The sequence below is a fragment of the Athene cunicularia genome (assembly GCF_003259725.1).
Source record: "Athene cunicularia isolate RWA chromosome 23 unlocalized genomic scaffold, athCun1 chr23_part1, whole genome shotgun sequence".
Lineage (NCBI taxonomy): Eukaryota > Metazoa > Chordata > Aves > Strigiformes > Strigidae > Athene > Athene cunicularia.
This window is the reverse complement of record NW_020799130.1, coordinates 3,182,270-3,197,990: the sequence shown is the minus strand read 5'-3', so window position 1 is coordinate 3,197,990 and position 15,721 is coordinate 3,182,270. Positions and strand designations below refer to the sequence as shown.

The 15,721-nt window shown below is 48.7% G+C and overlaps 1 protein-coding gene across 2 annotated transcripts in view; it reads right to left on the bottom strand.

The window, feature by feature from the left end:
- The window catches only part of GRHL3 (grainyhead like transcription factor 3), a 37,373-nt gene that overhangs the window by 3,212 nt on the left and 18,440 nt on the right, over positions 1-15,721 (bottom strand). For both annotated transcript variants that reach the window (XM_026863424.1, XM_026863426.1), the window contains 14 exons: positions 15,000-15,186; positions 14,242-14,303; positions 12,283-12,619; positions 11,902-11,981; positions 9,881-10,034; positions 8,991-9,102; positions 8,198-8,292; positions 6,350-6,508; positions 5,694-5,772; positions 5,164-5,297; positions 4,249-4,283; positions 3,453-3,541; positions 3,220-3,305; positions 1,994-2,058 (listed from right to left, as the gene is read on the bottom strand). In XM_026863424.1, coding sequence (XP_026719225.1) covers positions 1,994-2,058; positions 3,220-3,305; positions 3,453-3,541; positions 4,249-4,283; positions 5,164-5,297; positions 5,694-5,772; positions 6,350-6,508; positions 8,198-8,292; positions 8,991-9,102; positions 9,881-10,034; positions 11,902-11,981; positions 12,283-12,619; positions 14,242-14,303; positions 15,000-15,186 — 1,674 coding nt within the window. The remainder of the gene's footprint in view (positions 1-1,993; positions 2,059-3,219; positions 3,306-3,452; positions 3,542-4,248; positions 4,284-5,163; positions 5,298-5,693; positions 5,773-6,349; positions 6,509-8,197; positions 8,293-8,990; positions 9,103-9,880; positions 10,035-11,901; positions 11,982-12,282; positions 12,620-14,241; positions 14,304-14,999; positions 15,187-15,721) is intronic.

Below are 15,721 nucleotides of genomic sequence, written 5' to 3'. Positions count from 1 at the left end.
CTGGTTTCCCCCCCCCCCCAATCATTATTAAACAACATTTGCTCCTTATCAGATCAAGTAATAAACAAAACCAAAGCAAAACAAAGTAGAGGTGGCCTCTCCCCTGCAGCAGTGCCATTTCCTGGTCCACCTCCAAACTCATTAGTGCCTGGATCTCTCTTGCCACACAGATGCTCACAGTCAGCGGGTTCAGAAAACCCCAGCCCAAGCTGAGAGGAGTCGCTGTGTGATGGCAGCCCGGTGACCTGGGATGGCCACATCACAAGCCACCACCGCAGCTGACACACCTGAGTTTTGGCTCCGTCCTGGAGCTGTAATAATAAACTGAGCGCCCCTGTCCTTCACACTTGTTCTTCAAGACCAGGCTCAAGGCACTCTCGGACTGAAGGTGTATGGGACAACCCGTCTCTTGAGGGTTGTCCCATACAGTCAGTGTTGCTCTTTTTATTTGGGGAAAAAATTTCCATTTCTGGGGCTAGTGGATGAGCAGCATCTGACAGCACTGAGGGCCCAGAGCTCAGGAACGGGTGGAAGAGCCTCCTGACAAATTCAAATACCTCACTATGGCCCAGCCCTCATCTTAAAATTAGGACCGTGTCTGAAAATCCTCCTAAATGGGGAAAGGTTGTGGATTTAGAGGTGAGGGTGTTGTAACAGCTTCCCAGTTCAGTGACACCACCTCACAGCACAGAGGAGAAACCACCACCTCTCCCCCTCCAAGCTCCTCCAACCCTGCCCAAGGCAACCAGGTTATGGTGATGCTACACGAGTTGGGAGATCCCATCCGAGGAGCTTTAGGACTTTCTCATCTCCCTGTCACCAGAAAGCGAATGCAGCAGCAGAGCTTTGGCTTAACCTTCAGCTCCCAAGGGCTCTCTGTTCCCCCACCTCCTGGGGGGCCGTGCGGGTGAGAACAGCGGGGCTGCACGACGCGGGGCCTGTCGTCAGCCCGGCTTTTCTGCCTGTCTCTCCCCATGCTCAAACTCTGGACCAGGGCCAGCAACAACAATGAGTTCATCTCCCAGGCAGTCACTGGCTGCTTGCAAAGCCCGATTATATCTCGCTCGCTCTGCAAGAAGGGCTCTGGATTTAGCTTTATGAAAATAAGCTCGGGAGTTTATGAGTTGTTCCCTTTCCGTCAGCTGAAGGGAGAACTCGCTGCCAGAGATGGGGACAACCCAGAGGGAGTTCTTTGTCCGGAAAACATTTCTGAAAGCAGCACAAGGCTCCACACCAAGCCCACTGCCCCCCACAGAAGACTCAGCGGCGGGTTCCCCCCCAGCCACGGGGGAGATCAGTGTGGAATGGTCACTATAAACACCAAGATGAAATCCCTTGAGAAACCATTTCCCGCTTACTGCAAACCTCACCCCAGCAGAGCCTGACAAGCACCTCAACTGGGACCTGCATGTCTGTACTGGGGCTGCACAAGAGGCACCAGTGCCCAGAAGGGTCCGAGCCATCACCCCCCAAGATGAGTGTGAAGTTTCCTACCGACCTCCCTGCTCTAGGGATGGGATGGCAAAGCTGGGAGCAGCCACCCCCCCTCAGATCTCCCCTCTTCTCCACTGGGGGTGCCCACGCTCTTACGTAGCCAGTACAGTCTCCTTCTGGGCCAGGGACACTTAGGCACTTGGTTTGGAGAAGCAAACATTTATACCTCTCTGATGGCAGTAAGATAAGTTCTCCATAACCTCAGGCTTTCAGACTGAGACGCAAAGGATCACCCATTAAAGTACCCAAACAATTCCTCCTTCATCCAACTTCCTTTTCTTGGGAGACTTTACACTCCAAACAAATATAATACAAACAAGCATTATCCCAAATCTTTAAAGCCCAGAAAGATCCGACTTTTATATGCTCCAAATAGCACAGACTCACATGGCTTGGCTTTTTATTATCTTGTTAAAACTCTATTTCAGCCTATGGCAGGGTACCAAAGAGAATGGGGTTTTAGAGGCACTGCATGAAAGCAGATGAGAGATTAGCTTACCCTCTTTTGCATTTTTTGTAGACTTTATAAATGCTTTCTTCAGGAAGCCCATATTTTTCTGAAATCTGTGAGAGAAAACATGGCAATTCTTTGTACTTGTAAAATTAAATTCCTATAATAAAAGTCAAAGATAACACTGAGCCAGGGCTATTCAGCCCCAAAGGATTCCCCCCTCCCTTTTACTCGAGAGAAAAAAAGGGCTGAAGCAATGATCTGAACAGGACGATTTGAACATGTCTGTGTCCGGCCGTGGGCAGATGGACAGGCTGCAGCTTGGCCTTGGTTCTCTTTCTGGCGGCTACTGCCAGGCCAGGAACCTTGGGGAACAACCTTCATTTTTTTCTCTCATTCCCTGGCCTGTTTGGGCCTTGATGCATCAACCTGCTGGGCACAGAGAGCGCTGAGCTCTTCCTTTGCTGGTGCATCCAAAGGTGAGAGGAACCACAGAAAGCGTTGCTCTGCATCTGCTGTGGATGCACCCAACTGCAGCTTTTGCTTCGTTTTTACCCGAGCGGCAAAACTTCCCTGCCAGCCTCTCCTAGGCAAGCACGGTTACGGTCTGAGGATGACAGGAGTTTTGTAGCTTTTTCACAAGCATTTTCTTTAGAGGTTTGTAACTCTTTGTGGTGAAGGATGGGGGAAGGGAGAAGATGGCAAAGAATCCTCTGTGCTGACATTTTTCAAACTCTCTATTTTTAAAAGTTTGTAAAACCAACAGAGCTTAAAATGCAGCCATAAAGCAACCCCAAATCTGGGAGGTTTATTGTTTGTTTCCTTCCCAGCAATCTCCAAAGAGAGGGGGGTTATCAGAGATGCTGCTGATAATCATCACAGAAATATGTCTGTGTGCTCCTCAAACATAACCTAGGGAATTCCAGCATGAGGCCAGAACTGGCTTCAGATTGAACATCTGCAGCCTTGAGACGGGAAAGGGAGTTTTACAATGGAATAGATGAGTGTGTTGTCACAAGAGAAGACTTATATCATGATCTGAACAAAACATCTCACCATAAGGTGTGTTCTTCCCCGCTGCAGCACTAAACACACAACCCACGCCGGGAGCTGTGGGTAGAATTCACCTGCTACTCACAATTTCCATTTCCATTCTCAAGAGAAAGCAGACGTGAGATTTAAACAGTTTCCTATCCAGCTTCCTACATACCAAGGACCCTTGCCCCTTTTATCCGCAGTTTGTTCGTGTGCTGCAGTTTTTTGACAACACTTACAGCTGTCCTGAGGCCCTGGAGATCCGGTGTCTTCAGCATGAGAGCATCAAACACTTCCTCTGACTCCCTCCGCACGTACAACAGGACTGGAAGGGAGAGAGCAGAGCACTGCGTCAGGGCTCTCCACCACAGCACGTTCTCAGAGGGACGCGGCCTCGCGTGATTCAAGATCCGGGGTTACTTGAATCAAACGAGACACTACGTTCAGGAAGAGTTCCCATCCCAGGGGTTACCTCTCTGAGGATCTTCTTCCTTGGTTTGCTTTGGAGGTATCGGGTCAAACTCGTCTGTGAACGAAGCACCGCTCCGTTTTAAGGGCAGCCTAAGCCAAAGGAAAACAATACTCTCAAGAGGATGGAAGAGCAGCAGCCAACAAAACAATTCCAGCCACTGAACTTTGGATTGAACGATTACTCCAACAAACATCCAGCAATTAAATATTGGTTCTGTAATTACGGCACCAGAGCTGCAAGGTCCTGCCTAAGGCGTACAGGGAGCTCCGGGAGCGCGGGCAGTGGTTTTGGTATCACACCAGAAACAAAAGCCTTTTGCACCTTCACGCCATTGCTTCTCTATGGATATCACTAGACTATCGATATCACTAGGTCAAGCCTAGGGTAAACACTGGTTCTCCTCACTCTGCACATTACGAGTGTGATTTCTACTTCATTCCGGTTTCTTTTACAGCAGTATCTGCCTCTGGCCACTCGAACCCTTCAGCGATAGGTCTGAGGTTTTTTTTTTTCCTCCCCTCTTTCAAACACTGTCGCAATAAGAACAGCAGGACAGTCACGGAGCAGACTCTTGGCTCACTGGCAGGGAAGGAAACCTCTCTGTGTTTCTGCACCCCTTGAGTCCCTTCCAGGCCAAAGGGTGACGCATATTTTGACACTCAAGGGCACCAAGGAGACGCTGCTGTGTTATTTTGCACCTGTAGATGTACACTGCCTATGGATACCTAACGGCCATGACGTACGCAAAGAAACCGAGCAGCTGCTGGATGGGGAGTACAAACTGCTGCATCCTCACCTGTTTGCAGAGTTGGGAACAGCAGGAGGGAGCACCTTGAAACGGAAAGGAAACATCTGTTAGTTTGCACAGTAACACTGTGGGCCAATGGAGCTGGGGAGGGGAAGGCAACATGGGCACATTTTAAACATGGTTTCCCTCCTCCCACTGCTGCATTTCTCCTACACAAACCCAATCATCTGTATGTGCTTCTTCGACTAAGTGAAACCTGATATAAAGAACTTACCTAGATTCTCCTTCTCTGCCTAGAAGAGACCTGAACACATAATCTAGCTCGACTGAAACACAGGTCCTGTCTCACAACTTGCTTGGGATCAAGGCCCAAGTCTCTCAGGGAGTCCTTTGGTTCTAAACCAGATTCTTCTAGACCCTGTTTTGGATGCCGATGTATCCGTACGGCAGCAGCAATAGGATGTTACAGTAGCATCACAGGTGGCTTTTTCCCCCTTTCTGACAAACCAAGACAGTTGTTTCTTGAGGAAATATTGATGAGCTCTAAAGAAGGCTGGGTCTAGGTTTCCTCAGGCTCAAGGGGACAGAGAAGGGCAGAGGACAAGTGAGAGCTATCCCACACATGCAGGGACTGATTTGGTTGCATTTTTCTATAGTTTACTTTCTGCTGATATTTTTCCTCCCACTCCAGTCCTCTGTGGAAGCTGCAGATGATACCTGTAAACCACAGGAGCATCTGGCTGGAAGGAACCTGGAGAGGTTATCTTGCCCATCACTGCTGCATCACTATCTAGGCCACTCCTGACAGCTACGTCTTCTAGTTCACCACATTTCCACAGAAGAATTGTGGTTTGGTTTTGGTTTTTTACATAACACAAGTCATGTCTGGGGGACTGATCAGTTTGGAAATGATGGTGGTGACAGATGAGGGCAACAGGTTGGTTGTTTTTTGAAGGGACTTACCGTGCCACACCTCTGCAGGTTTGAAAAATGGACGTTGGGGATAAACAGGACTGGCTGGGTTTCGAGGTCAGTCTCTGGCCTCAGGAACGTGATTTCATTCCCTCTGAAGCCAGAGAGCAAACAGCCTTTCAGACCTACAGATGGAAAGTCCAGTTCATCTCAAGCTCAGACGGCAGTTTAAGAGGCAACAACATGCAGACAGGGGAAAGCACCTGCCCAACGTCTCCCAACAGAAATATTAAAAATCAGACGGGACCCTGCAGAGCCAGGTCTTCAGGGCTTGCCCAGTGCTGCCTCCCTTGGGGAAGGCTCCCTGCCAAGACCCCAGGACAATTCAGAAACTGGTTAGTATTAATAAAAGGCTTTGAGAGTCTTGGTAGGAGCCAAGGACCTGACTGACAAGGTATTTCTGAATGGTGCTGATCTCATCAGGCTTGGAAATACCCAGGGCCAGATCTTGTGGAAGTTAACGGACAAGCCTACATGGATTTCAACACGCTCCGGATCAGGTAACAAACACCAGCACTGACCATTGTTATTGGAGTCCAGGCATTTTCCTTTCCTCCTGAACTGTTTCCTTTCATCATCCCTCATTTTCCTCTCTGCTCCCTGTGGGGAAGATAAGGCAAGAATTAGGACATGTGACGGTTCTGACACTGAGGGTCCACTGGCCACCTCTGGGAGGTAAGCACATTAAGGTAAACGCAGCCTTTGTTCAAAAATGCTCATCTCAGACCTTCTACAAGCCATCCAGAACTTTCTGATACTTATAAATTAAAATGAAACCAAAATTTGCTTTTAAAAATAAAAAATGCTGACAAAAATAGCTGTGAGAAATTTTTCCGTGGGAAGATATCTGAGGCTGGGGGAGAACCTCTAAGGAGATTCTCATCTCTTCTGCTATTTACAAACTTGTCAAAAATAGAGTTTGTTATGAGGCAGAATCCCATGTAGGTCTGATATGGGGAAAACTTCCTAACGACTCTGCTCAACAAAGGCCTCAGCAGTGCAGACACATCCCCGCTGTCCTGTCTCACTGAGCGGAGGGGGTTAACCATCTCCATTCCTCAGCCCTGACCTCCAGGCTCTTCTAGATTCTCACCACCTTTCTGATCTTTCTCGTGGAGTCACTGGCCACCAGCTTAAAACTCCTCCTGGACAACCTGATGGAAAAGCAGTGTTCTACCTTATCACAAAATATCTTGATCTGGCAGACGGCGCGGTGCACCAGCTGGCTGGTTCCGTTGCCGTAGTCGTAAGTGTCTATCTGGAGGTTGAGGGGGACACCCTTCACTCCTTTCTGGGAGGAGAAGTCAGTGCTCAGGCAATTCACTCCAATAAACACCTGCAAATGGGAGCAGAGATCGATACAGCTTGTTGGTGCTGAAAACATTATTCTCAAACAGCAACGAGAGCCGTGGGTAAGATCAGAAGCAGCTACTGAGACACCCTTCCAACCCTTCCGCGTCAGCCAAGCACGTGAGCTGTTGGTTTCCCACCTGAGCACAACCACTGTCCTCCCGAGCCACGGTCTCCCCCACACCTACTGCAGCTCTCCATCTCCTCAGGAACACCCAGGCTACCCACTCATCAGCTCAGGCAAGTCTCAGACCAGATGCAAAGTCTGCCTGGGGTTGTTCTTGATGATATTTCTGACCTTTCATTTGAACGAGGGACCCTCAGACAGCAGGGCCCTGGAGGGAGGGAGGAGGGCTAGACTACAGCTTCAGGAATTACAAACCATTGCTGCCAGTTAAATAAATATTCATCACACACTGGTCTCCTTTATCACTAGGATGGAGTTAACTCCAGTGGAAACTTCTGTAAAAAAAAAGCTGAGCACAGGCATAATCCACATTGTCTCTCCAAATTACCAGCTCATTTTTGTGACCTTAAATTTTTTTCCTAGAGTCTGGAGGCAGAATTACAGCTGGAGAAGCTCCCACAGCAGGCCTTTGGCTGAAGATTTCAGCCCTGAAACCTAATGTCAGATCTAGTCAGTACCTATATATAGAAAAGAAAAACCACTTCGCTGTGGTGTGAAGTTTAATTGCAAGCAGAGCAGTAACAGGTGCTACAGACGACCCAAATACCTGACCCCTCCTGTCTCGGCTCCCAGCCCTCAGCAGCTCTCTGAAGTCTCACCTTTACCTGCCCCAGGCCAGCGCATGTACAGAGTTTCTGCTAAGAGTTAAATCCAGTTTTGCTGAGGTGCCCCCAAGGGCTTGCCACATACCTGACATATTTCCATTTCTGACAACTTTGCCTTGAAGACATTTGTTAACCTCTTGGGTTGTAAAAGACCAAGGTCGCCTTTGGGCTAAAAGAAGGGCTTATTGAGATCCCAAAGCAAACCAGAGTTTTCCCAAGCTACCAGCTTCGGAGAGATGGGGTATTTATGCTTTTCTTTTTTTTCTTAGTTACTTCATCTTTTTTTATACCTTCCTTCCAATCCACACTAGAAACAAAGTGTTAATGAGACACTCTGAAGAGAGGCAGAAGAGACATCAGAGCTGGAAAGATGTTAATATAAGCTTGATGGATTTTTAAGGTCAAAAGGGATCTTGTGACCTGCCTGGCTCCCTTCCACATCACACAAGCCACAGAAGGGTGGTCAGTCATTTCTGCATCAAAATGCTGCCCTGAAAGGAGGGTCTTTGTTCCCTAAGCTGCGGTTTATTTAAGTAGGCTTCACCTACATGTGAGTAGAGCCCTGAGCTAGGCTGCCCTGCTGCAAAAGGCTTTCTTCAGAGTTATCCATCAGCACTAAAAAAACATCTCTGAGCCAGTCTCAGGTGTACCCAGAGTGTTTATTAGCTAATGGCAACGCTTAAACACACAGAGAAACATGATGTCCTTCCCCACTGTCCTGGCAGACAAACACTACCTGGGGCCGCTGGAATGGCATTGTTTGGATTTAAAACTCTGTCTTAAATCTGAGAAGTGGGGGGAGCACGCCTGGGCTGTCGGAAAGGAGGGTACGGTTTTGCTGTGGACCAAGGCTTCCCCTATCCCTTCCACAAGCAGCTTGTACCTTTGCTTCTTCGTGGACGTTCCACACGAAGGACAGAGCGTTGTAGGCTAACTCCTCGATGTTCTGCACCGTGTTGAAGTTTTCTTTACAGTCAGCTGAAATGCAATCGGAGAAGCAGTTTATAATGGAGAAGCAAAACTGGTTACGTTCCCTAGGCTCTCCACTCCCCCAGAGGCTGGCTCTGACTCCAAGGCTAAAAGAAGCCTTGTAATAAAACGGAGGCCGTCCTCGATACCACCGGATCAACCTTCATGTGTGTATGTGAGGGATAGGCCAGAAATGACTCAAAACTATTGGCAGGTGATTGCTATTTGAGTAGTGATGTTATGCAAAGTCAAGGTAGATTGCTTCCAAATTCAAGCTGTGTGCCTCACTCTGAGCTCAGCTAGACAGACAAAACCTCCAGCCAAGCATAACACACTGTAGAGCCTGTGTGGTGGCAGTGGAGAGGACAAGCAGTAGCAAAGCCTTTTCTAGCTCAGATTCCTAGAATCCAGGAGGCCATGGGTCACATCTGTAAGAGAGAGAATTGTTGAGCAGCTTCTGTCTCTCAGACTGAGGCGGCTCTTTGATGTATCTTGGTCCCTACACTTGGGAAACACCATCTTAAACCTGCAAGAGCTCCTCAGCCAGAAAGGATCTGAAGTCAGCAGATCAGCCTGCTCCTCCCTGCTTTCCCCCAGGCCAGATTCTGGAGCTTCAACTCTCTTACTGTCTATTGGAAATGCAGTAAAACGGTGCTAGAAATGACCAGCCCCACCCAGCCATTGCAATCAGTCAGCCCCGCTCATACCAACATCAATGACCCTCTGCTTGGCCGTGGGCTGGCGGGAATGCCAGTGCTTCCAGAACTTGAGCTGCTCCGTCGGGATCTTTTCATTGTCAAAAACAATCATCACAACACTCTGTAACACAGCGACCATATCCCATATCAGTACACACAGCAGGGTAAGGCTTGCTGCCCTTCCCATCCAGTGCGTCCAGGCACTGGCCAAAGGCAGCTTAGTGTCACTGTTAGTGTTTTATAGCTGGGGAAACTGAGGCAGGTGAGGGAAGGGACTCGAACACGGGCAGGCAGGAGGCAGTGGCAGAGCCAGAAGCAAAACTGAGATGCCCTGTATGCCCCCTAATTGCCCTGCCCGTGCATTTCCGTTGGCACCAAGGCGTACAAGGATCCTGCACTGGAGGGACATTAGCAGTGCTGCAGCGAGTATTAGGCTGGGAGAGCCTAAATGGTCTTTTTCTAGATGTTCTTGGTTTCAGGAATCCTGTAAGTCTTGAGATGTCCAAAGGCTAGCCCTTAAATACCACCCAGGATTGGAGGACCAGGTTTCTTTGCTGGGAATTCAAGCTCAGTTTAGTCTCAGGGGTGGAGCAAGATGGGGAACCCCTCTCTAGCTCAGAAGTCTTCCCACCAGGGCCTCCAGCCAGCCGTTGGCTAGGGAGGCCTTTCGTGCATCCCCGACCTTACTGCGAAAGGTTTCAACTGCCAGGTAACATGCAGGCTGTTGCTGTGCATCAGAGGATTAGCTTGCTATGAGTGAATCCATCCCATTCATCGCTTTAAGCCAACATGAGCCACAAAGCCATTACTCTTCATGTTCAGCTCTGTTCCCAGGCCAGTACAATTGCTGGATGTCTGATTACAGCGTGTGTCAGCAAAATTGTCAGCTTGTCTCTTACCTTCACTTTATTTGAGGACAAGTGTAAACATTTGCTGTCTCCAGCTGTCCGCAGCGTGATGGGGTAGAACTGTCCTTTGTTGAGGTAGGCCATGGGAGAGTCCCCAGACTTGATGTGAATGGCTTTGGGTGACCCCAGAGTGTATTCAAAGTCACTTGTATGGAACAAAGAGAGAGCGGTGAATAAGTACACGCTGCCGTTTTACTCCAAAAGCAAAACAAGAGACGTACAAGTCCCTACCTCTACAGGTTACAGACACTGTACACACAGGAGTCTCTGCCCTGTTCCCCGTCTCACACGCCCCTACACCATCGAGCACCTCCAGCACATACTGATCCTCCCCAACACCCCGAGGAGCAGCAGTTCTCCGACAGCGTCATTTCACCCTTTGGTTTTGGATTAAAAAAAAAAACAACCCTGTACCTTATTGTAACTGGTATTTTTCTGCGGATGGCTACCAGAACCATTGCACAATCAAAAGCCTAAACCAAACCAAACAAAAATAGGTACCTGCGATGAGACTTTTACAACATCCTAAACTCAGATTCCTGTCTCCAAATTCACACCCATAAATGACTGACCCAGGAAGACTGTGTCCTAATGGGTTCTGTAGAAACAGGAGGACCTGGAGGACACTGACACCTGCTTGTTCCTCCAGGTGCTTAAAAATGGACTTAGAAGCCCGGCTTGTTCAACTCTCAGTCTGCTGGGCACTAACTTTAGTCTTTACAGAAAAGATTTCTAGCGTTACACAGAGGAAGGTGTCACTGTTGATAAATTTAAAAGAAGAGCCTGATTTTCAAGAAGCCCCGTTCTTGGGCATTCCCCAGCACCTATGAGCATTCAAACCACGAGGCCATAGCTCAAGCTGTTTTCTTCTGTGAGGAATCTGTGCAAGCCACCGCCTGTACACAAGCCTTCACACAGACCCTTCAAGTGCCCTGGAGTTGAAGATCATCGTACTCCTGTTTAGTCACCAACCCATCTCTTTTTCCTGCTCCACCTCCCCTGTGATGCCATCTCTGAAGATAGGCTTGGCAGCTCCTCTTATCTAGAGCCAGAGAACTTCAGTGCACAAGTAAACAGCAAACAGAGAGCCTCTCGCTCATGAACACGAGCTGCTGTCTGTGTGAAAATCCCCACGTCTGACAGCTGAGTCATGGAGTCAGGTGACTCAGGAGGCAAATAAAAAGTGGGAGGTGGAATAATGTTACCTACTCAGAGGTTTGGTGCGGTATCTAGAGCAGGAAAGCTCTGCCTGGGAGATGAGTGGAAAGGAGGAAGAAACCTCTCTCCTGTTTTAGGAATGAGAGGCAGTGACACCTTCAAAAAAATCAAGGTTGACTAACAGTGTTAAACCCAAAGTGAGAACCTAAACCTTAGATGAGGAGGCGGCTGCTTATCACCCTCATCAACCATCACCCTCATTTTCTCTGTCATTTATACCATTCCAAGTAGCTTGTGGAAAGATGGTGCAGCCACCTGGATCTATGTGTATCGCGGAACCAAGCAGCGCTCCCTGGGAAGGGGCTGTAGCGCACAGCAAAACCCTCCCGTGGAAGGCCTCAAGGCCACATTTCTGCCCGTGCAGGTCAAGGTGCTGATGAGGTATGGAAGTGCACAGCAGTGGAAGCAGGTGGCACTGGACTGACACCACTCTGGCCAACAGAGTACTGTCCGTACCCCACGGCGCTCTAGCTAAAAACACCAACTGGCACAAATGCGCCAAGGAACTTGAATTTAAGATTGGGTTTGACTCCTTCTCAGTAAAACACTTCAAACCCTAATCCCTGCTCCATGCTACGAACGCTAAAATTCATCACCACTTTGTGTCTAAAAACTCACGGAACAGCAACTTGCTCCTAAGACACAACCTGTCTCCGCAAAAACATGAGATCTGTAAGTTTGCAATGGTCATTGCCAAGACCGGCGCGGGGGCGAGGAAAGGGATGCAGTCTTTCTCCAGGAAAGGGACACAGCCAAGGGCACTGGAAACCCAGAGACCTTGGATTGGCAGTTACCTCTTGACACCGTCTGCAGCGTAACTCTCGGGGCAAGGCGGCTCTGGCTGGGGTTTGAGGATATCACTGAAGAGTAGCGACTGTAGACAAGTGGAAACAAAACAGTCAGAAGTAGAATCTTTCATTGCTTTGTCCATCCACCTTATCCCAGACATTATAACAGAAGTCACAGATAAAAGATGGACACCCTCATTTCAAAGCTTTATCCCGCTTCCAAACTCAATGCAAAATCCCAACAATTCAACGGGAATGGCATCAAGCTTCTAATGCAAAAGCAAAGCTCCCACTGACTCCAGCATGAGCAAACCCCAAACTAGAGACAGCCTCACGCAGTACCCCCCTGGCTGCACTGCCAGCACACAACCCACTAACAGCTCTGACCTCCTGGGGATCCTCTTTGAAAGTGCTGTCTGGCTGCCACCTCTGCTGTGGTGGGGCTACGGGGATGGTCTCGAAGAGGGAGTTCAACGAGCTGTTGTCGTATACATCCCCTGGAGGGACCATGAAGTTGTCTGGGGTGGCGTCCAGCTTGCTAGTGCCTGGTGGAAGCATGGCTGGCTTGTGAGGAGTAGGGACGCCTTCAAGACTTAAGCCGTTCTTCTTCTGTGGCTCACAATATTCTTGGGTCATGGAAACGTTTTCAGACAAGAGCTTCATGAGATGGGCTGAGCCATCAAAGGATGCGATCTCTGGGTCGTACTCCATTCCGTGGCAGTGCCTGGTGGAGAAAGGGTCCAGTCTCAAACCAGGGCAGAGCGTGGACAACCCCAGTAAGTTGTCACAGCAAGAAGCAAGTGCCTTGATGTGCTACTGGGGAGCAAACTGCAGAGTCTAGCTGCCAGGTGACCTTGAGTCAGCTGTGTACATCTCCTGCTTGATACGGGAGACCTGACAGGCCCATGGGTGATCTCCACCCATGCACACACCTCACAGTGCAACCAGCAAGAGCCAGAGGTGCTCAGCAGATAAGGGATCACCACACAGAACCAGTGAATATTGTTTAGACATGGTTTGGGGCTGCAGACCCAGGGCCTACATCCATTATTTCTTTATTTTGGCTATTAAACACTCCGAGCAGCAGGAACAATAGGAAAGATAACTGCTACGTGGTCTTTCAATCTTGGTCTTTTTAGGACACATTGACACTGAAAGTTGATCTTTTAAAACTGGCTCTTTTTTTTTGCCTTTTTGTTTTTTTTAAAGGAAAGCTGATTCTTGTACAAATTCACAAATTCCAGGAGCTTAAGAAGCAAAACCCCCAAAGAACACGAGATCAGTGAAAAACTGACAGGGCTGCAGTGTGGGAAGGGAGGAGTATGGCCCAGGCTGCAGAGCGGAAAATACTTAAGTATCGGAGCTATCAAGTGATAAAGACCCGCACAAAACCACACTGCCCTCGCACACGGAAACTATCCCTTTGTGCAGCACCCCAAGAACGAACTGGTCCCTTCCACAGCAGCGACTCTGTGACCCTGCTGACTCTGCAGCCCCAGCTGAGCTGGGAAAATGTGTTACCATGCGCAGAAAACAAACCAACCCCCACGTTAGCAACCCGCACACCTCTTGGCAGCATGAGCTACCCCCAAGGGAAGTAAAGCTGAGCGGGTAGCTCCCACCCATTCTGCTTCGAGAGCTTCACCTTCAGGTATATGCTGAAATTTCTATAGTTAATAAAAAAACCCAAAAAACATACCACTGTCCAGACTGCAGTGGCCTTTCGGAGAGAACAGCTTAACTCAGGTTACTTATGAAGAAGGAATCAAGTATCGTTCAAGAGGGTTATTCTGTCAAGTAGTTAGAAACAGACAACCTGAAAAGGTTGCCAAAGCACACAGCATCCAGGAAGGGGAACTGAACTCATAGTGGCAAACGAGCCATTAATTTAATAGTTAATTATCTGAAAACCTCAAAGACAAATGGGAGTCACTGGAAGAGAATCCTGGGAGACTGGAAGCAAGTGGAACAGAAACCCTTATCAGCCTAGGCAATGGAAGAGGACTTGGTCATTCCCTTCTTGCTGCCAACGCTTAATCCCTTTCCCCATTCCAGTTGTCACAAAGTAGGAAATACAAATTCTTCAGCTGCTACAAATCAGCGTAACTCCTCTGAACACAGCTAGACAGATCCTCAGTTGTGTAAATGGGTGTAGACCAATTTATACCTGCTTGGGATCTGGCCTAAAGAATTTTAATATATGTCTCAGGGTTAATAACCTCCACTGTTGTTGGTAATAACACTGTGCTTTGATGTCTATTTTATGCAAGCTAAGAGACCCATCATGCATGCAAGCAGCTGCAGGAGAATTAGACAGCTATAGAGAGCAAAAAAAATTAAGCTAACCTCTTTCCTAGTTCATTGCGTCCCATCATACCAGATGGAAGAATCCTCTTCTCCTTTGGGACCTAGAACGAGGCAGAACAAAGAGTTTGTTTATTGTTAGATTTTATTAATGGAAAGCAGAGGGAAAATTAGCCTTGTCTGTGTAGCAAGTGAAGTCTCATGGATAAAACACTGGGTGAATAATAAACACACTGTGAGGACACGGGAGACCTGGGCTCCTGCTGTGGATTCCCAAGGTGACCTTAGGCAAGCCACATCATCTTGTTCTGGGAAGGACTTTCAAAAGCAGCCCAGCGAATGGGAACATCAGTCCTATTGGTTTCATTAAGGGCTAAATCACATCCACATTTCTTGAAGCTCCATCCTAGAGCAGCACTGGAAAAATAAAGATGCTGGGATTTGCAAGGCACACAGCTCCTCCAGCTCCGTGTCTCTCAGAGCACTGCTGTTTCTTGTATGAAAACTGTCGGGTATAAAAAACCCACCAGCCTGAGACTTAAGACACCCAGGTTCAGTTTTCCACCCTGTTCTGGGTTGTCTCTACAGTAGGATGGCATTTTGTGCCTCAGTTTACCCTCTGTGCACTGGGGATAAGAGTGGCACTCTACGCCCAGGGGTGTTATGAGGATCACTGCATAAACAACACGGAGAGCTCAGTACCTGGGTACCCCCCTAAACTGCCTGGGCCCACATTTTACCTTCACGCTTCTCCTCTGGGACAGACACCCCCGAGACACCCAGCCCCAGCGGGAACGTACCATGTAGTAGTCATAGAGGAGGCTGAGGGCAGCCACGCTGTCATCATCTCCATTCACCCTCATCATAGCTTTGGTGGCCGCGGTCAAGGGGTTCTCTAGGTAGGTTTTCCAGGCTTCATCTTCATTGGTATAGGGGAATTTCTGGAAGTTCATGGTGTCATTCTTCATCAGACGCACAGATCTAAAACTGAGCCAGACAGAGGAAAGAGGGAATGAAGGATACTAATTTTCCACAGCAATTTCCACCAAGCTGAGCACGAAGGGCTTCCCGAAGGCGCTGCTGGAATGGAGAAGGGATGCTTTCCTGGGCCCTAACTCCCAGAGTCTTCAGGATTAACAATTCTTCAGCTCGTAGCTACGTACAAAATTCGGTCGGAGTCTCTGTGGCGGGGCCACGCAGAGAGGCAGATGTACCTCTGTTTCCCTCCTCCTGCCCCAGGATGCAAAACACCACAACCTCATTGCAACCGCTCCTTCCTCAGCACGCTCGCGCAGCCAGCCAGCCAGATCACGCACCGCCAGGGTGGGATGTCGGTCAGTAACCCGCGTGCAACGTGATCGGGAAAACTCCAAAATTTTTCCTTGAATTTGGAGCTAAAGGCCACAAATATCATGCAGAGTTCAGAGATCTTGACCAGATGAAACCAAACCCCATCATTATTCTTTGCTGTACTTCATGGCTTTTAAATTTAGTTCCAACCTAACTTTCCCCCCCCCCCCCC